The following is a 21,013-nucleotide window of genomic DNA, read 5'->3' on the forward strand; positions in this document are numbered from 1 at the left end:
TGGTTCTAGGTTTGTTAAAACGAGATCGTCATGTACTATATCATTGCTGATTTTCACTTTTCACATTAATCATGACATAACCCCTCTGTACCTCTAGTATCCGTTTCCACTTCTGTCCTCCACCGGTGCAGACAACCCTCTAATACTGTCAGCTCCTCGTCAGTTATGTGCCGCGGTGCAGGGTGCATAGGTAAATCTGGAGGTATCCTGGACTGTGTGAATGGTTTGTGAATGACCGTGCGCTGGCTGGCTTGTGTCTCACTGGAGGAGGACGACCCCTGATGCTCCATTGTGCTGAAAGGATTCAAATGGTTATTCATCTCTTGAGGACAAGAACATTTTTGGGGATTTTTCCTCTTTAAATTTCTGCTGCCATAACTTTTTTTTCCACCGTAGTTGTATATGGCTTCCTTTTTAGTGGTACAAGTTATACCTAATGTAGGAACTAATTTTTGGCACATATTACATTCTAACATTTTGGATTTGAAATGAAACGAACAAGATGTGCTTTAACTGCAGACTGCAGCTTTAATTTGAGGGTCTTTACATCCAAATCAGGTGAACGGTGTAGGAATTACAACAGAGCCAAAAATGTTAGAATTGTGTCGATGTCCCAATATTTATGGACCTGACTGTACGTTGGTGTTTAATTTATATTCATGTTTATTTTAGCAAAAATCTATTCAGCAGCAGTTTCATTTTTTTTTTTGTGGGGGGGGGGGGGGGGGGGGGCGGAGGTTTGTAGCCTTTGGGACACGACCATATTTTGCATCAGCTTCCGATCCACATTTTTTGCGGATAGCACACAGACTCATTTCCATGGGTCTGCAAAAAAAACTAAATCCGACAGCACAAGGATGTCATTCGCTTGCTGCACATATACATATGTCCATTCTGCAAATTACAGAACATGTCTCATTAGGTCGCGTGTATGAAGCCTTAGTGGTCTAAGCAATGAGACCACCTCCAATAACCAGAATGCAGGAGCTGTGGCAGCTGTCAGTCGCCTATGCCCCTATTGGGTGCTGTCGGCCCCTCCTGACTTTACACCAAAGATGCAAAGACTTATGTAATACGTTCTAATAGCCAAAGGGTTGTCTCACGTCCAACATTAGTAGCATATCGCCAGGATCTGCCACCAATGCCAGAGGTGGGACCCGCACCTATCACTGGAACGGAGCTGCCAAAGTTAACAAGAGCCCATGCACGGCCACCTTCCATTCATCTGTATAGGAGTGCCGAAAATAGTCAGGTGGCGTGCATGGCTATTTTTGGAGGTCCCACAGAAATGAATAGAGAGCGCACCGCACAAGCGCAGCTACCGCTCCATTTACTTCTATGGAACTGCTGGAAATAGCAGGGTGGCCGGGCGTGCGTGGTGCTTTCTTGTTCACTTTGGGATCTCAGTTTTGGAGATGGGTGCGGGTCACGGGGATGGGACCTGCCCCTATTAGACATTGTAGGCATATCCTAGCACGATGATGCACAAATGTAGGGGGTGAGCCAACCCCTTTAAAGTGAAGCTGAGGGGCTCCAAAGGATTATGGTGTACTGACAGATGCCTTAATGGGGGTCGGGGAGCATAGACCACCCCTGATTAGAATTTGCTAATTAGCATACTGTAAACCGATAAACTGCTGAAGATGAGAAAACTCAAATTCATGATTAAGAAAAATATACGGTTTCTTTGGAGTACGAGACTTACCTTTGCATTGGTTGGGTAGCCACCGATCCACTAGGTGGGGCACTTGTATCAATATCCCCCACAGGGGAAGTGCAGACCGGTTTGCTGGATGCAAACTCTAGGGCGTACTGTAACACATCTGCCAGAGGGAACCGTTTCGGGCCGGAGCCATAACTTAAATATCTGGACACATGACACAAGATACAGATAAGATGATCAAAGGATGGATATATGATGGAAGACATTTTGTAATAAAGAATAAGGCCTCTTTCACACGGGCGAGAATTCAGTGTGGGTGCAATGCGCGAGGTGAACGCATTGCAACCGCACTGAATCCGGACCCATTCACTTCTATGGGGCTGTGCAGTTGAGCGGTCATTTTCACGCATCACTTGTGCTTTGCGTGAAAATCGCAGCATGTTCTATATCCTGCTTTTTTCATGCAACGCAGGCCCCATAGAAATGAATAGGGCTGCGTGAAAATCGCAAGCATCCGCAAGCAAGTGCAGATGCAATGCGATTTTCACGCATGGTTGCTAGGAGATGATGTTAGTAAATTGATTTAAGTCAATTTACTGTAATATTTTCTCTTATAACATGGTTATAAGAGAAAATAATAGCATTCTTAATACAGAATGCATAGTAAAATGTGGCATGAGGGGTTAAAGAATAAAAAACATTAACTCACCTCATCCACTTGCTCGTGCAGCCGGCATCATCTTCTTTCAGGACCTGCCAAAGGACCTTTGATGACGTAAGATCCTTCTATCTTCATTCAGCAGGACCTGCGCTGACGTCACCACGCGGTCAGTGCGATTACGTCAAAGGTCCTTTGGCAGGTCCTGAAAGAAGAAGAGGAGATGCCGGCTGCGCGAGCAAGTGGATGAGGAGAGTTAAACTTTATTTATTTTTTTAACCCCTTCAGCCCTATTGTACTATGCATTCTGTATTAAGAATGCTATTATTTTCCCTTATAATCATGTCATAAGGGAAAATAATAAAATCTACAGAACACTAATCCCAAACCTGAACTTCAGTGAAGAAGTCCGGATTCGGGTCTGGGTACCACAATCCGTTTTTTCCAACAAAACAAAAACAAAAAAAAAACGGAACAGACACGGAAAGAAAATACGTTCGTGAGCCCTTAATCAATGGTGCCTGATCAGTTTTTCTTCATTACAGAAAAAAAAAATAACAGATCAGGCACCCTTTGCGGTCCCCAATGCACGGACACTAGCCGCGCGGCTGCCACAACGGATCAAGACCTGTTCAACTTGAATGGGTCCGTGATCCGTCCGCACCACAAAAAAATAGAACATGTTCTTTTTTTTTTTTTTTTGCGGTGTGGAGGCACGGCGAGAAACCCCATGGAAGTGCTCAGTAGTGCTTCCATGGGGTTCCGTGCCTCCGTTCCGCACCTTCTGGCTTGCAAGCCCATTCAAGTGTATGGGTCCGCATCTTTGATGCGGTGAGCACACGGCTGGTGCACGCATATTGGAGGACCCGCTGTTTGTGGGCCACAATACGGGTACGGCCGGGCAATGGCCGTGTATATGAGGCCTTACAATGATTTTTTTTTTATTTTATTTTTTTGGTTTTAAAACATAATTTTTATTTTCATGTCTGAGCAGGTTTGTTCAGTTTTGATTTAATACAACCGGATCCGGCCGAAACGGAGCCATCAGGATGAATTAAATGGAACAGATGCTTTTGATTCAGGTTTTGAGAGCCTCTGCCGGATCTCAAAACCTGAATTAAAAACACAGATGTGAAAGTAGCCTTACTTATTTATGTTAGGCTAGTTTCACACTAGCGGCAGGGGAGTTCGGCAGGCTGTTCTGGCGGGTGAACAGCCTGTCGGATCCGTCCTGCCGCTAGTTCACGTGTGCCCCCCGAATGCCGCTCTGTCCCTATTGACTATAATGGGGGCGGGGGAGGAGGTCCGGCGGCAGTACACGCCCACAGGCGGCCAGACTAAAAGTACTGCAGGCAGTACTTTTAGTCCGGCCGCCTGTCGGCGTGCGCTGTCGCCGGACCTCCGCCCCCATTATAGTCAATGGGGACAGAGTGGCAGTCCGGGGGCACACATGAACTAGAGGCAGGACGGATCCGACAGGCTGTTCACCTGCCAGGAACAGCCTGCCGAACTCCCCTGCCGCTAGTGTGAAAGTACCCTTACAGGTCTGAAGGACAGGGCTGGGAGCTGCCCTGGATACCTTTCTAGCCTCTGCTGTAAAACTGTAAGGTGCTCTTTAAGTCTCTTGATTTCATCTCGTTTTAGCCTGGTCATTTCCCGATTTTTGTGCATATATCTATTAAAATGGAAAAGAAAAATGAGAAGTTTGATCATCACATGAAATAAAAGCCCAAAGAACAATCAAATGAAGGCAGCGCTTGCTTACCTGTCCATATACAAACATGGAGGGAACTCTAGCTTGTTGTGGATCTTCTCTGGTCTTCCCAAAGCCTGATTAAACTCAAACCTGGACAGTTCAAACGTCAGAACAGGTGGAAGCTCTGTAAACCAGTGCTGAAATTAAAAAGTTAAAAAAATAAGCCCTTTTATAAGGCTGAGGATCTGAAAAATTATTGGGGACAAAACCGTACGAACACTCGTTCCTGGAAAAACGTCATTACAGATCAGTGCCCGCAATGTTGGCCCTTAGGACACACCTCTTGTAAGGCAAGTGAATGGGGTATAAAATGCCCCGCCAATGACAAGCTCTGGAAAAATTCAGTGCAGAATAATGACCGCACTGCAGATGTTATAATTCTAAGCATAATCATTACTGATTATAAGATCCCACAAGGAAAAGCCACGGATTTTCTCCATTATATAACAATGGGGCTAATCTGGGTGGGGATCCTCTGGTATGACTGCTGGAGAAGATCAAGTTTCAGGTGTGGATTTCTGTCACATTCTGTAAAAAGCATATGGTGGATCTGCTTAAAGGGGTTGTGTCACTCAAGCAAATTGCATTTATCATGTAGAGAAAGTTTTCTCGCTCGTATCATTGTGGGACACAGGAGACCATAGGGTATAGCTGCTGCTGCCACTAGGAGGCGCCACTAGGCATAAACAGTGTTAGCTCTGCCTCTCAGCTATACCCCTCCTGCTTACACTGAGCTAATCAGTTTTAGCTTAGTGTCTGTAGGAGGCAGACCTCCCTGCTTTGCAGGGCGTTGTGTTTTGTTATTTTTCCCTTTTTTTCCCCTTTAGGTACGGGAAACAGACGCCTGGCCTGCCTATTTACCCGGGGAGGAAGGCCAGTGTCTGTTCCCCTCACCGCCCGACCTCCCCCCAAGAAGGCAAAAGTGGACCAGGGCGGCTCAGCTCCCCTGCATCCCACCAGCCATGGGGTCACCTGCATTACTGCAGTCCCCCCTCCACTCCAGCCTCACTACCACCTCGGTGCTAGTGACTGAAGAGGTGACCCTGCTGGTACACCGAGGGGGACAGGGGGGAGGGAGTGAACAGAAGAGGATGAAGATGGGGTGAGTATTGTGAACAAAGGGTGAGTATAACCCTCTCCATCCACCTCCTCCTTTAATCTCTCACCCCCACCTCCCCTCCCCATTCCTCCGGCAAGTGCCGTTTTCCTACTGCATTGGTTTTCTCCTTGAATACTGTCTCAACTTCTAACTCTCCTCCTTTTCAGGTGGCGTACTTAGGCAAAAAATTCCATGGCTACTACTGTATGTCCTCTTCCGTAGGTGGAGTATTTACGCTAGGACTAAAGATCGTAGCTACTACTGTAGGGCCTCCTTCCCAGGTGGAGTGTCTACCCTGACTTTGGTTTTTGTGGCTACTAGGGTATAGCCTCCTTCTCAGAGGGAGTATTTACGCTAGCGCTACATATCATGGCTACTACTGTATGGCCTTCTCAGGTATTGCACTAGCCCTTGTTTCGGTGGTTATCATCTGTATGGGTTTCTTCTCAGGGGAAGGATTTGTGTTAGCACTCCATGCCATGGCTCCTACTGAACAGTCTCCCCCTTGGGTGGAGTATTTGCTTTAGTACTACATACCATAACACCTTCTATATGGTCTCCTCATCAGGTGGAGTATGGTGCCATCACTGTATACTATGGCTTCTACGGTATGACGTCCTCCTCAGGTGGACTATTGCGCCAGCACTAGTTCTGTGGCTACTCCTATCTGACTCCATTCTCAGGTGTAGAATTTGCCTTTGCCCTAAGTGCCTTGTCTACCACTGTGTGGTTCCCTTCTAAGGCCTGGGGCTTACGTTCCCCCTGCAAGCCATGGTAGCACCCGCGTTGTTTTCCTCCTCAATCCTTGCATTTGCATTGGATATGGTTCTGTGGTTTCTACCACATTGCCTTCTGTTCAGTTCCATGTTTCGGCACAGGCTCTGTATGCGGTAGCTTCTACCGCTTCTCTCCTTCTATAGGTGGAACCCTCACACTGGTCCTATGTGTGGTGGTTGTGTCTACATTCCCTCTCAGGTGGATCTCCAGCTCATTTTACACGACCAATGGATTCCGTTGCACCAATAGGTGATTTGTCCACTCATTCCTGATGGCATGGTCATCTGCAGTACTTCCATTCTCTGACCAGGTATTTGCATTAGTATTCATGCCATAGCTGATGAGCCATTCACTTCTGGTGCGCACTTTTGCAGGGTTCTCCCTGGTTGGCATAACCCCCTCATTTCTATGACATTGGTCTACCACATGGTTTTCATTTCAAGTGGGACATTGGCGCTAACTGTTGATGCTGTGACACCATCAACACTGCCTCTTTTAAGAGAGGAGTAATAGATTTGACATGTCCTTATGTAGGGGACACACCTATTCAGGGCACATACTGTGCTTCAACTGCTTTTCCCCCCTCACTGGATGAGACTATGGTGCTGTCGCATGTTGTCAATGCTAATAGAGGTTTCGTTGCTGGAACGCAGCATCCTTTCTACGTTATGCCCCTCCGCAAGACGAGTAATTGCACTCTCTCTTCCCCCCCCCCCCCCAGATTATGGTATGTTCTGGTTCCAGCATCACTCGCAGTTTTCCTTTTGTCCAGTGGCGGAGGTTGCTTTGGCTGCACTCTTCTGCCGCATTGCTCTCTGCTGCACGGCTGGGATGCTATTGATCACCGGGGACACAATCTTTTCCTCTCAGACTACACTCCATTTGTCTATGTTTTTTTATTTTCTTCCTCCGATTGGTTCCCATTGTGGGTTTTTGTACCCCTTGGCCATCCCTTATCTCTGTCTTGATGAGTGATCATATTGCATACTTTTTAGTCTCTTCTCGCGCTGGATTCTTTACCAGGGAGCGGCTACTCGCTATTTTCTTTTACAAATTGGCCCACAGGGGTCTCCTCACTGTTGCGCCTTTTCATAGGTAAATGCATTGATATCCAATTATTCTAGTCAAGATGGATGTTCTTTGTCTTTAAGAGACATGCTCGACTATATTTACAATTTTGTGAAGGCCAAAGTAAGGTCGCACAAAGGTTTCTGTAAAGATGTATGTTGTATGATATCTCTGGGAGAAAACAAGGCCCATTCATATCATTACGGTCCATAGATCAACAGTGTGAGAAACATTCAGAGAGACGCCTAGAGGTCTGTCTCTAATTGCTACAAGTGTCAGAATTAATCCCTATAGCTTTGAATTAAAGCTTCTAAGGTCAAATGTATAGAACACGTTTTATTCAGACTTACGAAGTTAACCCTTTTATACTATGATGCAAATAGCTTACACAGCAGTGCCACCTAGGTATGAGTAGGTGACATTACAACAGTAGCAAAAGTGCATTCTGGGTGAAGTTATGTCGTCACATTTCTTATCAGTGGCCACGCCCATCCGACAATGATTGGAAAGTTCCAAACTAGGAAGGTGTGTCTAACTGATAAGTTTATGATTATAAACCACACACAGTGAGAGAGAGGGAAGTTGAGCTCTCTAGAGGGGTCTATCAAGATGAAAGCCACGGTGAGATGCTCTATGATGGATCACCCAGCTTTCCTAGGAGCAGAAGTGAGACTTGGTAAGAGACACAGAAAATTAGATTTCATTTTATTAAGACTAATTTGATAGTGTGGGTGAAGTTATACCATCTAGATTGGCGAATAAATAAATAAATTAATCGATCATCTCCATATTGAGATGTAGTCTTAGGATATTGTGAGACTTCATTCTACCTGAAGAAGAATCAAGACTCAATCTAGCAAAGCATTAAATGATTGCTTATATTTATATATACTGATCGAACATTATTTGCCAAGCTAAATGATGGGTTCCCACGGGAAAGACTTGTTTCAAGTCCTTCCCATTTAAGATCTGGTCTAGCAAAGATCCTAGATCCCTGTTATTTGTCTTAGTCTTACCAAAGTTATCTCCTTGGATGGATTTGCCCATGCCTGAAGTCATGTGATGTGTAGTTGGTTAGAGGGGGGCGGAATGTATTTAGCATTCCATATTGACATCTAGGATTAGACATGCCCATACTGATATCATGAGGTTTCCTCTGAACAGAAGTAATATATATAACTTATGTTCCCATTTTGATATCCTAACCTAATAATAGCTGTCATAATGTGACAAGTTATTTCCACTCACATGTATTGTTAAGCTTGTAAATGCTTTAAATCAATGCAATATATATTCATTTGCATGTATCATTGTGTTTACTTATTTAGGTTTATAATCTTGTAACCAATAAAGCTGTGTATTATTGTATAATGCAGAACTACATGTTTATCATTAACGTCATCTCACGTCAAAAGAAAATAACTTATTAACTGAGGAAATAGTCGGACTCAAATGTGAATTGTATCGATTAGTATGTCTACAATTCACCAGGTCGTGATTTTTAAGAATGGGAGATGCCTACAGGACTAGTCCTCTGCCAGTTGCCCAGTAATTCCTTCCAGTTTTCCCAGTTTTTTCCTGGGTTGAAGTATCCCATCCTGATACTTACACATTTGGTAAGGTCGTGTCTGGCTTTTCCTGTTGCTCGTTCGCCAGGTCTAGTGCATAACCAGATTCTACAGGTTAATTTCGGTTGAGTAGACACCCCTCGGTTTTCAATGGGACCTATTGCCATGCAAGACATCCTGGGTTTCCAGTCTAGTTATTCGGAAGTGCCTTCTGTACATCATCCTCAGTCGTCAGACATGCTTATCCTTCCTGTGGATATTATGTGCTGCTATCCACATCTTCTGAAGCCTCTCGAGCCCTTGGGCTTCGTTTAACTGGGTTTTCCTCTTTTTGCCCAGTCTAAGACGCCGTGCGTTCTACGCTCTCTGGCTGGCCTTCCTGGTTCATGCTCTTCCTGTCCTATTCAGGGTTTCTGTGCTTCCTTTCCCCACATTTCTGTGTGGGATCCCATGGCCAGCCTTAGATTTGTTCTAGTCTTATTTCTTCCCCACGGTACTGCTTTAGAATGTCCCATGGTGTCCTGTGTCCCCCAATGATACGAGCGAGAAAATAGGATTTTTGGTGCTTACCTGTAAAATCCTCTTCTCGCTGAGTTCATTGGGGGACACAGCACCCACCCAGTAAGTACATTGCTGGTTCTTTTTGGTGGGTCCCACCTGTACTTGGTTCTGACCCATCTCCAGCTCTCTTTCATACAATTGGTTTCTGTTGGCTTCTCCTCGCTGCTCTTACTGCTTTTGTATAAACTGATTAGCTCAGTGTATGCAGAAGGGATATAGCGGAGAGAAGGAGCTAGCACTTTTTTTGCCTAGTATCGCCTCCTAGTGGCAGCAGTAGCTATACCCTATGGTCTCCTGTGTCCCCCAATGAACTCAGCGAGAAAAGGATTTTACAGGTAAGCACAAAAAATCATATTACAAGCCACTTACTAATGTATTGTGAATGTCCATATTGCCTCCTTTGCTGGCTGGATTCATTTTTCCATCACATTATACACTATTAGTTTCCATGGTTACGACCACCCTGCAATCCAGCAACGGAGGTCGTGCTTACACACTACTGGAAAAAGCGCCGGCCTCTGTGGTGTCCGGGACCGTGGGAGCACACATGAGCTGGTGCATTTTCCTGTAGTGTGCAAACATGGCCACCGATGCTGGATTACAGTGTGGTCATAACCATGGAAACGAGCAGTGTATAATGTGATAGAAAAATGAATCCAGCCAGCAACGGAAGCAATACGGACAATCACAATACATTAGTAAGTGCCTGGTATTAACTTTCTCTACATGACAAATGCAATTTGCTGGAGGGAGACAATTCCTTTAACCCCTTAAGGACATAGGACGTACCGGTACGCCCTATTTCCCGAGTCCTTGAGGACCAAGGACGTACCGGTACGTCCTAACTTTTAAATCGGGATTCCGGCGCCCGAGGGGTTAAACGGAACGGGATTTCGGCTGAAATCCTTCAGCCGGCATCCTGTGACAACGCCAGGGGGGGTGATGTGACCCCCCCGTGTCGGCGATCGCAGCAAACCGCAGGTCAATTCAGACCTGCGGTTTGCTGCGCTTTTTGCAGTTTCTGATGCCCGCGGTCCCTGACCGCGGGGATCAGAAACTTTTGAGTGCCTATAATCTATATTTTTCAGGGGGTGTCGCATGCGGTGGGGGCGTTGCGGGAGGCGGGCTGTGTAGCAGGCGGGATCGCGATCCCCCGCCCGCCTCCCCATGAATGATCGTTGGCTTCTAGTGGTTATACCAGGGTGCCAGCACATTGCTGGCACCCTGGTATAAACGGCTGACATCTGTGCAGATGTCAGCCGTTTAACCCTTTCCATACCGCGGTCCGTACGGACCGCTGTATGGAAAAAGTTATCTGTCATCGGTCAGGGAGCTCCCTCCCTCTCCATCGGGGGGCTGCTGTGCCTTTGCAGCCCCCCGATGGAGGGAGAGAGCCCCCAGAGAGCCCCCCTTAGCCCCGTGCTTACCCTTCCCCGTCTGCGAAGTTCTGAGCAGACGGGGAGGGTTCCCATGGCAACAGGACGCCTGCTCAGGCGTCCTGCTGTCCATGGTGCTGAACAGATCTATGCTGAAAGCATAGATCTGTTCAGTGTAAGTAAAATACAGTACAGAACAATATATATTGTACTGTACTGTATTATACAGACATCAGACCCACTGGATCTTCAAGAACCAAGTGGGTCTGAAAAAAGTTAAGATAAAAAAAAAACATTTATCACTGAATAAAAATTAAAAAAATAAAATAAACTACACATATTAGGTATCGCCGCGTCCGTAACGACCTGATCTATAAAATGGTCATGTTACTTTCCCCGCACGGTGAACGCCATAAAAATAAAAAAATAAAAACTATGAGAAAATTGAAATTTTGCCCACCTTACTTCCCAAAAAAGGTAATAAAAGTGATCAAAAAAGTCGCATGTACGCCAAAATAGTACCAATCAAACAGTCATCTCATCCCGCAAAAAATGAGACCCTACTCAAGATAATCGCCCAAAAGCTGAAAAAACTATGGCTCTTAGACTATGGAAACACTAAAACATGATTTTATTTTTGTTTCAAAAATGAAATCATTGTGTAAAACTTACATAAATAAAAAAAAAGTATACATATTAGGTATCGCCGCGTCCGTATCGACCGGCTCTATAAACATATCACATGACCTAACCCCTCAGATGACCACCGTAAAAAAATAAAAATAAAAACAGTGTAAAAAAAGCCATTTTTTGCCATCTTACGTCACAAAAAGTGTAATAGCAAGCGATCAAAAAGTCATATGCACCCCAAAATAGTGCCAATCAAACCGTCATCTCATCCCGCAAAAAATGAGACCCTACTCAAGATAATCGCCCAAAAACTGAAAAAACTATGGCTCTTAGACTATGGAGACACTAAAACATTTTTTTGGTTTTAAAAATGAAGTTATTGTATAAAACTTACATAAATAAAAAAAAATTTATACATATTAGGTATCGCCGCATCCGTGACAACCTGCTCTATAAAATTACCCCATGATCTAACCTGTCAGATGAATGTTGTAAATAACAAAAAAAAAAAACGTGCCAAAAAAGCTATTTCTTGTTACCTTGCTGCACAAAAAGTGTAATATAGAGTAACCAAAAATCATATGTACCCTAAACTAGTACCAACAAAACTGACACCCTATCCCGTAGTTTCTAAAATGGAGTCACTTTTTTGGAGTTTCCACTCTAGGGGTGCATCAGGGGGGCTTCAAATGGGACATGGTGTCAAAAAAACCAGTCCAGCAAAATCTGCCTTCCAAAAACCCTATGGCATTCCTTTCCTTCTGCGCCCTGCCGTTTGCCTGTACAGCTGTTTACGACCACATATGGGGTGTTTCTGTAAACTACAGAATCAGGGCCATAAATAATGAGTTTTGTTTGGCTGTTAACCCTTGCTTTGTAACTGGAAAAAAAATATTAAAATGGAAAATCTGCCAAAAATTTGAAATTTTGAAATTGTGTCTCTATTTTCCATTAAATCTTGTGCAACACCTAAAGGGTTAACAACGTTTGTAAAATCAGTTTTGAATACCTTGAGGGGTGTAGTTTCTTAGATGGGGTCACTTTTATGGAGTTTCTACTCTAGGGGTGCATCAGGGGGGCTTCAAATGGGACATGGTGTCAAAAAAACAGTCCAGCAAAATCAGCCTTCCAAAAACCAAACGGCGCACCTTTCACTCTACGCCCTACTGTGTGCCCGTACAGTCGTTTACGGCCACATATGGGGTGTTTCTGTAAACAGCAGAATCAGGGCAATAAAGATACAGTCTTGTTTGGCTGTTAACCCTTGCTTTGTTAGTGGAAAAAATGGGTTAAAATTGAAAATTAGGCAAAAAAATGAAATTCTCAAATTTCATCCCCATTTGCCAATAACTCTTGTGCAACACCTAAAGGGTTAACGACGTATGTAAAATCAGTTTTGAATACCTTGAGGGGTGTAGTTTCTTAGATGGGGTCACTTTTAGGGAGTTTCTCCTCTAGGGGTGCATCAGGGGGCTTCAAATGGGACATGGTGTCAAAAAACCAGTCCATAAAAATCAGCCTTCCAAAAACCATACGGCGCACCTTTCCCTCTACGCCCCGCTGTGTGGCCGTACAGTAGTTTACAGAAACACCCAATATGTGGCCGTAAACTACTGTACGGCCACACAGCGGGGCGTAGAGGGAAAGGTGCGCCGTATGGTTTTTGGAAGGCTGATTTTTATGGACTGGTTTTTTGACACCATGTCCCATTTGAAGCCCCCTGATGCACCCCTAGAGGAGAAACTCCCTAAAAGTGACCCCATCTAAGAAACTACACCCCTCAAGGTATTCAAAACTGATTTTACATACGTCGTTAACCCTTTAGGTGTTGCACAAGAGTTATTGGCAAATGGGGATGAAATTTGAGAATTTCATTTTTTTGCCTAATTTTCAATTTTAACCCATTTTCTCCACTAACAAAGCAAGGGTTAACAGCCAAACAAGACTGTATCTTTATTGCCCTGATTCTGCTGTTTACAGAAACACCCCATATGTGGCCGTAAACGACTGTACGGGCACACAGTAGGGCGTAGAGTGAAAGGTGCGCCGTTTGGTTTTTGGAAGGCTGATTTTGCTGGACTGTTTTTTTGACACCATGTCCCATTTGAAGCCCCCCTGATGCACCCCTAGAGTAGAAACTCCATAAAAGTGACCCCATCTAAGAAACTACACCCCTCAAGGTATTCAAAACTGATTTTGCATACATTATTAACCCTTTAGGTGTTGCACAAGAGTTATTGGCAAATGGGGAGGAAATTTGAGAATTTAATTTTTTTGTCTAATTTTTCATTTTAACACATTTTTTCCACTAACAAAGCAAGGGTTAACAGCCAAACAAGATTGTATCTTTATTGCCCTGACTCTGCCGTTTACAGAAACACCCAATATGTGGCCGTAAACGGCAGAGTCAGGGCAATAAAGATACAATCTTGTTTGGCTGTTAACCCTTGCTTTGTTAGTGGAAAAAATGTGTTAAAATGAAAAATTAGACAAAAAAATTAAATTCTCAAATTTCCTCCCCATTTGCCAATAACTCTTGTGCAACACCTAAAGGGTTAATAATGTATGCAAAATCAGTTTTGAATACCTTGAGGGGTGTAGTTTCTTAGATGGGGTCATTTTTGGGTGGTTTCTATTATGTAAGCCTCGCAAATCGACTTCAGACCTGAACTGGTCCCTAAAAATTTAGTTTTTGTAAATTTCTGAAAAATTTCAAGATTGCTTCTAAACTTCTAAGCCTTATAACATCCCCAAAAAATAAAATATCATTCCCAAAACAATTCACACATGAAGTAGACATATGGGGAATGTAAAGTCATCACAATTTCTTGGGGTATTACTATGTATTACCGAAGTAGAGAAACTGAAACTTTGAAATTTGCAAATTTTTCCAAATTTTTGGTAAATTAGGTATTTTTTTGTGCAAAAAAAAAAATTTTTTTGACTTCATTTTACCAGTGTCATGAAGTACAATATGTGACGAAAAAACAATCTCAGAATGGCCTGGATAAGTCAAAGCGTTTTAAAGTTATTAGCACTTAAAGTGACACTGGTCAGATTTCCAAAAAATGGCCTGGTCCTTAAGGTGAAAATGAGCCCGGTCCTTAAGGGGTTAAGGAAAATACACAGACAGTAAAAAAGTTATGTTTGTAAAAACAGGGCCCTCTCATCAGCCAGAGGGAGGTGCACAATATGGCTCTATGTCCTGGAGGACCCCCTGATAACACATATGTCCTCTGGAGAGTGCAGGGTACAGCCACTTATCCCAGAACCAGAGTGCTCCTGCTGCTAGTATGGATAATCTGTGTGAACAGTGTGCAAGAACTTCAGTAGAGGGAAAATCCTGAGATTACAGACTACTCAGAAGATCTTGGGCAACGCTACAGAATACGAGGAGATGCACTAAGAAGACTGATTGGTGATGGGAGTTTCTCTCTCCTTAATAAGATGCCATTTTGGAGAACTGTATGGAAAGATATGAAGCAGGCTGTTATACCTCCATACACCACTGGACGAGACCCTTACAAATCTCATCCACAAGCTGCGGACGGCATCAAAACCAGAATTTGTATGTAACTTGACATTAAATCCACAGTTTACTGTGCCGATATATGTTGCGGATCAGAGAAAAATCGGCATCATCTTCACACTGAAACCCACAGCAAAATCTGGTGCAGATTTTGCTGCTGTGGATCTGCTACATGTGGCCGTACGCCAAGACAAATGCCACCATGACAGGCCCTAGCATCTGTGTACTTCAGACCAGGCAAAGAAAACCCATCTCTTAAAGGGATTATCCAGGTACTTATATTGATGACCTACTGTTAGGATCGGCAGAGGTCCGACACCCGAGACCCTGCAAGATCTCAGTTTGTCAGTTTGCAGTTTCTGCAGCTCCTGAAGCCATTTCTTCATACTTTTATCATTCTAGGTTTGGCAATCCTCTTGCTGCCTGCCATGTCTGGACACACACAGTGATGGAGATTTATTAAAAGTGATATAAAGGAAAGCTTGCTTGATATGGGCAACTAAGCCATCAGATCCCATCTTTTGTTTTTCAGATCTCCGTAAAAAAAAGAAAAGGCGAAATCTTTACACCAGTTTTGATAAATCTCCCCAGCGATTGAATTACTGTTGCCAGTCCATGTTACAAAGGATCCGTCCTCTTGATAAGGCCTCATGCACATGGCCGTGCTCTTATTGCGGCCTGCAATACACGGCCCCGGCCATTTGTGCACAACATCACAGATCCCGAAAGAGCGGTGCGGAACGGAGGCACAGAACCGCACTGCAAAAAAATAGAACATGTTCTATTTTTTTTTTTGCAGTGCGAACGTATCACGGACCCATTCAAGTGGAATAGGTCTGGATCAGTCTGCGGATGGTTCCAGAGCATTGGGGACTGCAAATTGCGGTCCCCACTGCAGAGAACAGCCGGGCAATGGCCGTGTGCATGAGGCTTAAAGCAATGCAGTGTCGAGCAGTCACGGCAGTACTTCTGTATAGAGGGAGGCGTGCTGTCCAGCAGAGAGGAGTTCGTGAGAAGCGGACACCATGCTACGGCTAGCACTGCGGTGCTGATAGCTGACCCCATGTTAATGTGCGCTGCAAATACAATACCCCAAATGTCGTAGGGGTAACTACTAAATCACGACTTACAGACTATGACCGCTTTCACTATGGTCTTGCCATTACTGAAATTGATGAATTCATAGATGGCAAATATCCAGAATTTGGCAGGGCTGTCCCAGGGTGCCTCAATTTTACCAATTGAAATGTTGGTAAGTAGGTGAATTATGTGTCAGATCCTTCAGGACAAGAAATGTTCTTGGCAGCCATTCTCTGCTAATAGATGAGAGATCTGAATAGAACCTCTTGTGGTAAAGCACAATTTCCTAACATAGAAATTAACAATGGGTTTTCCAAATGAGACATGCCCTTACATCCGACTTCTAGCACATTGTACGTGATCCATGTCTTTCACAGACAGGTAACATTGACGTCTCTGTGCTCCTCACCTCCTGACCAGACTTGCTGCAGTTCTCTGAATGTAATGACTCAATCTCTCCCTCGATCATCGCAGCCTCCAGGCACTCGTGTAAGTCTTTAAAGCCGTTCACCTGGAGAGGGTACTGCCCAAACATCTCCGTGTTTTCAAATTTCTTTCCTTGGCAAGAAACAATCAGACATTAGAGCTGAAACGGACGCCACAAAGTTGGAAGACCATGGAAGACTTCGACTGCCAGTGACTGCAGGGCCCCGCTATGACAGATCTGGTCATTTGCCCATTGTTAGTCAGCAGTGTAAAGTATTATCTATTAACATTCGCAACATAAATTTAGGATCATTCAGCGGCATACATCCAATGGAGATACAAGGCTACTATAATGATCAAGGTCTATGGACGCTCAGTGGCAGACGTCCATTCACCCAGTGTCCTCACAACATTCAGTTATGTATTCAGGACACAGGTACAATTGGCTTAATTAAAGGCATTATCCAAGATCTATAATGCCCCCCCACACAGAGGTTGTACTTACCTCGCTCCCCGACACCCGTGTTGCTTATGATGCTGGCACGGCCACCACTGCATCTCCCAGTCTTGCGGATCAAAACATTAGGCGGGGGGGAAGGAGTTTGAAGCAGCCAATAGTAGGCCATGATGGGGACGAGTCTCCTTAGCATCAAGGGTGACGCTAGGGAGGCTCGTTCCCGTCACGGCCTACTATTGGTTGCCCCCCACCCCCTCCCAGAATGTTTTCATCCGTGTGGTGGGGAGATGCAGTGGCTGCCGTGCCGGCATCAGAAGCAATGCGGGTGGTGAGGCAAGTACAAACTCTGTGAGGGGCACGGGCATATGGGGGGGCATTATAGCTCTTGGATTACCCCTTTAAGCATCGCTATTTTATATACAGGTGAAACTAGAAAAATGTGAATATCATGCAAAAGTTCATTTATTTCAGTAATGCAACTAAAACTTAGAATATTGTGAAAAGGTTCAATTTTCTAGGCTCAAAGTGTCACACTCTAGTCAGCTAATTAATCCATACCCCCTGAGCAAAGGGGACCTGAGATTGTGACTTTGGGGTTTCATAAGCTGTAAGCCATAATCATCCAAATTATACCAAATAAAGGCTTGAAATATCTCGCTTTGCATGTAATGAGTCTATCACATATGTTAGCTTCACCTTTTAAGTTGCATTACTCAAATAAATGAACTTTGCACAATATTCACATTTTTCGAGTTTCACCTGTATATATCTACATATTTTTTGCAACAATTTCGACAAAACTACAGCAAAACACTTATGACTGCATGAGAATTATGGCAAAAAAATAATATCTAAGCAAATTATTTCAATGCATGCCCCTGAATTCACATACAGTCATTTAAGTAAAAAGCTATTAATTTGAACTGTTGATTTATCTTAAAGTGTAGGTTTACTTTTAAACACATTATATAAAAAAAAATATCTATATAAAAGAATACTGAGCTTGTATTATAGCCCAGAGCAGCATTCTTAATTCTGCTGGTCCAGCATGTAATACATTCAACACACAGCACAAGTTTCCTGAGCTTCACCAACCAAAAGATTTCTACTAAACTGTTAGGGCTGCACATGGCCGGCTCTTTGATAGAAATGCCTATTCTTGTCCGGAGTTGCAGACATGAATAGGACAAGCTCTATCTTTTTTGCGTGGCCGAGGAACGGAACTATGGATGTGGACAACACACATCTTTTGCGGCCCCATTGAAATGAATTGGTCCACACCAGTTCCGCAAAATTGCAGAACAGACCCAGAACTATGGCCGTCTGAATGAGCCCCTTAAAAGGAGTAATCCCATCACATACAATGGGGGCATATCGCTAGGATATGCCCCCACTGTCTGATAGGTGCAGGTCCCACCTCTGGGACCCGAACCTAAAATAAGAACGGAGCGGGGAAAGTGGTGGCTGGAGGACCTCCGTCCACCACCAAGTGCTGCTCCAATAAAAGTGAATAGGAGCGCACAGCGCACACGGGGCCCCTGCTCCTATTCATTTCTATGGGGCAGACGGAAATAGCCGAGCCAGCGCTCAGCTACTTTCAGCAGCCCCACTGAAATGAATGGAGGGCTCCATTCATTTCCCCGCTACGTTCTCGTTGTAGGTGCGGGCTCAGAGGTGGGACCCGCTACTATCAGACAATGGGGGCATATCCTAGCGATATGCCCCCATTGTCAATGGGAATACCCCTTTAACTGGAGGTTCAGAGATAAAAATTGCCACCAGCACAAGTAGCTTAGACACACACAGAAGCGCAATCATCCCTGAAAACACTGCAAATACCAACCTTCATGCACGCCAACTGCCAGGAAGCGCCCGTAAAACAGCTCCACCATCGGGTTCTTTGGCTTTTCTCCATCTCTGACAAGCAAACAAAAAATAAATACAAAACATACATATGAATTGTTCAGGTAGGTGTGTGTATTTATATATGATAGATAGATAGATATAGATATCTCTCTATCGGTTTTGCTCCCATTTTGCATGAGCTGAACTCAAAGATCTGAAAAGTTTTCTACATACTCAAAAGACCCATTACTCAAATATTGTTCATAAATCTGTGTTAGTGAGCACTTCTCCTTTGCCGAGATAATCCATCCCACCTCACAGGTGTGGCATATCAAGGTGCTGGTTAGACAGCATGGGGGGGAGGGGGCAGAAAACCAGTCAGTATCTGGTGTGGCCACCATTTGCCTCATGCAGTGCAACACATCTCCGTCGCATAGAGTTGATCAGGTTGTTGATTGTGGCCTGAGGAATGTTGGGTTGGTCCACTCCTCTTCAATAGTTGTGCGAAGTTGCAGAATATTGGCAGGAACTGGAACACGCTGTCGTATACTCCGATCCAGAGCATCCCAAACATGCTCAATGGGTGACATGTCCGGTGAGTATGCTGGCCATGCAAGAACTGGGATGTTTTCAGCTTCCAGGAATTGTATACAGATCCTCGCAATATGGGGCCGTGCATTATCATGCTGCAGCATGAGGTGATGGTCGTGGATGAATGGCACAACAATGGGCCTCAGGATCTCATCACAGTATCTCTGTGCATTCAAAATGCCATCAATAAAATGCACCTGTGTTCGTTGCCCATACCATAACCCCACCTCCATCATGGGCCACTCGATCCACAACGTTGACGTCAGTAAACCGCTCACCCACGCTGTCTGCCATCTGCCCTGAACAGTAAAAACCGGGACTCATCCATGAACAGAACGCCTCTCCAACATGCCAGACGCCATAGAATGTGAGCATTAGCCCTAGCATTAGCGATGACGAACTGCAGTCAGTTCCAGACCCTGATGAGGACGACGAGCATGCAGATGAGCTTCCCTGAGACGGTTTCTGACAGTTTGTGCAGAAATTCTTTGGTTATGCAAACCGATTGTTGCTGCAGCTGTCCGGGTGGCTGGTGGCAGACGATCATGGAGGTGAACATGCTGGATGTGGAGGTCCTGGGCTGGTGTGGTTACACGTGGTCTGCGGTTGTGAGGCTGGTTGGATGTACTGCCAAATTCTCTGAAACACCTTTGGAGACGGCTTATGGTAGAGAAATGAACATTCATTGCACGGGGAACAGCTCTGGTAGACATTCCTGCAGTCAGCATGCCAATTGCACGCTCCCTCACACGTTGCGACATCTGTGGCATTGTGCTGTGTGATCAAACTGCACATTTCAGAGTGGGCTTTTATTGTGGGCAGTCTAAGGCACACCTGTGCAATATTCATGCTGTCTAACCAGCACCTTGTGAGGTGGGATGGATTATCTCGGCAAAGGAGAAGTGCTCACTAACACAGATTTAGACAGATTTGTGAACAATATTTGAGAGTAATGAGTCTTTTGTGTATGTAGAAAATGTTTCAGATCTTTGAGTTCAGCTCATGCAAAATGGGAGCGAAAAGTGTTGCGTTTATATTTTTGTTCAATGTATGTATATATATTCTATCTTAACTCAACGACCCAGGGCGAGAATGCTCGTCCTAAATCGCACTTAATGCTAGAGGACGAGCGTTCTCGTCCTGCAGTCGTTCCTCCGTCCCCCGCGTGCGGTGCCGCGATCAGCGGCAGAGATCCGGCTGTTACTGACAGCCGGATCCCTGCTGCATCCACCAGCATTGGTGATAACGACGATGCCGGTGGATTAACCCCTCATATGCCGCGGTCAGCGCCGACCGCGGCATATGGGAGGTTTGCGCTCCCTCCCTCACTGCTGTGGCGGGGACTCGATGTTTACCATGGCAGCCCCAAGCCAAGCATGTACGGAGGCCTAGCCCCCAGGCTGGGTCTCCTAGGCAACTGTTAGCGTCTTACAGTGTAAGACACTAACAGTTCAATACAGCACAATACAGATGTATTGTGCTGCATTGAAACAGGGATCAGACCCTGTAATGTTGAAGTCCCAAAGTGGGACAAATAATAAAGTAAAAAAAAAGTTAATAAAATGAAAGTTAAAAAAAAAAAATTAAAAGTTTCAAGTAAAAAAAATAAAAATAAAAAAAAGCATCCTTTTCCAAAAAAGGAAAAAAAAAAAAAAATTGTCAAAAATAGGGAAAAGACAGACATATTCGGTATAGTTGCGTCCGTATCGACCAGCTCTATAAATATATCACATGACCTAACCCCCTCAGATGAACACAGTAAAAAATTAAAACTGTGCTAAACAAACAATTTTTTTCACCTTACATCACAAAAAGTACAACAGCAAGCGATCAAAAAGGCATACGCACACCAAAATAGTACCAATCTAACCGTCACCTCATCCCGCAAAAAATGAGCCCCTACATGAGACAATCGCCTAAAAAAAAACA

General features: G+C 44.5%; 1 protein-coding gene across 3 annotated transcripts in view; it reads right to left on the reverse strand.

The window, feature by feature from the left end:
* USP25 (ubiquitin specific peptidase 25) overlaps positions 1–21,013 on the reverse strand; it is a 144,121-nt gene that overhangs the window by 60,184 nt on the left and 62,924 nt on the right. For all 3 annotated transcript variants that reach the window (XM_040423224.1, XM_040423223.1, XM_040423226.1), the window contains exons 9-14: positions 18,492–18,565; positions 16,175–16,323; positions 4,087–4,214; positions 3,901–3,996; positions 1,706–1,867; positions 92–294 (exon numbers count right to left, since the gene is read on the reverse strand). In XM_040423224.1, coding sequence (XP_040279158.1) covers positions 92–294; positions 1,706–1,867; positions 3,901–3,996; positions 4,087–4,214; positions 16,175–16,323; positions 18,492–18,565 — 812 coding nt within the window. The remainder of the gene's footprint in view (positions 1–91; positions 295–1,705; positions 1,868–3,900; positions 3,997–4,086; positions 4,215–16,174; positions 16,324–18,491; positions 18,566–21,013) is intronic.

The sequence above is a fragment of the Bufo bufo genome, chromosome 3, assembly GCF_905171765.1.
Source record: "Bufo bufo chromosome 3, aBufBuf1.1, whole genome shotgun sequence".
NCBI lineage: Eukaryota > Metazoa > Chordata > Amphibia > Anura > Bufonidae > Bufo > Bufo bufo.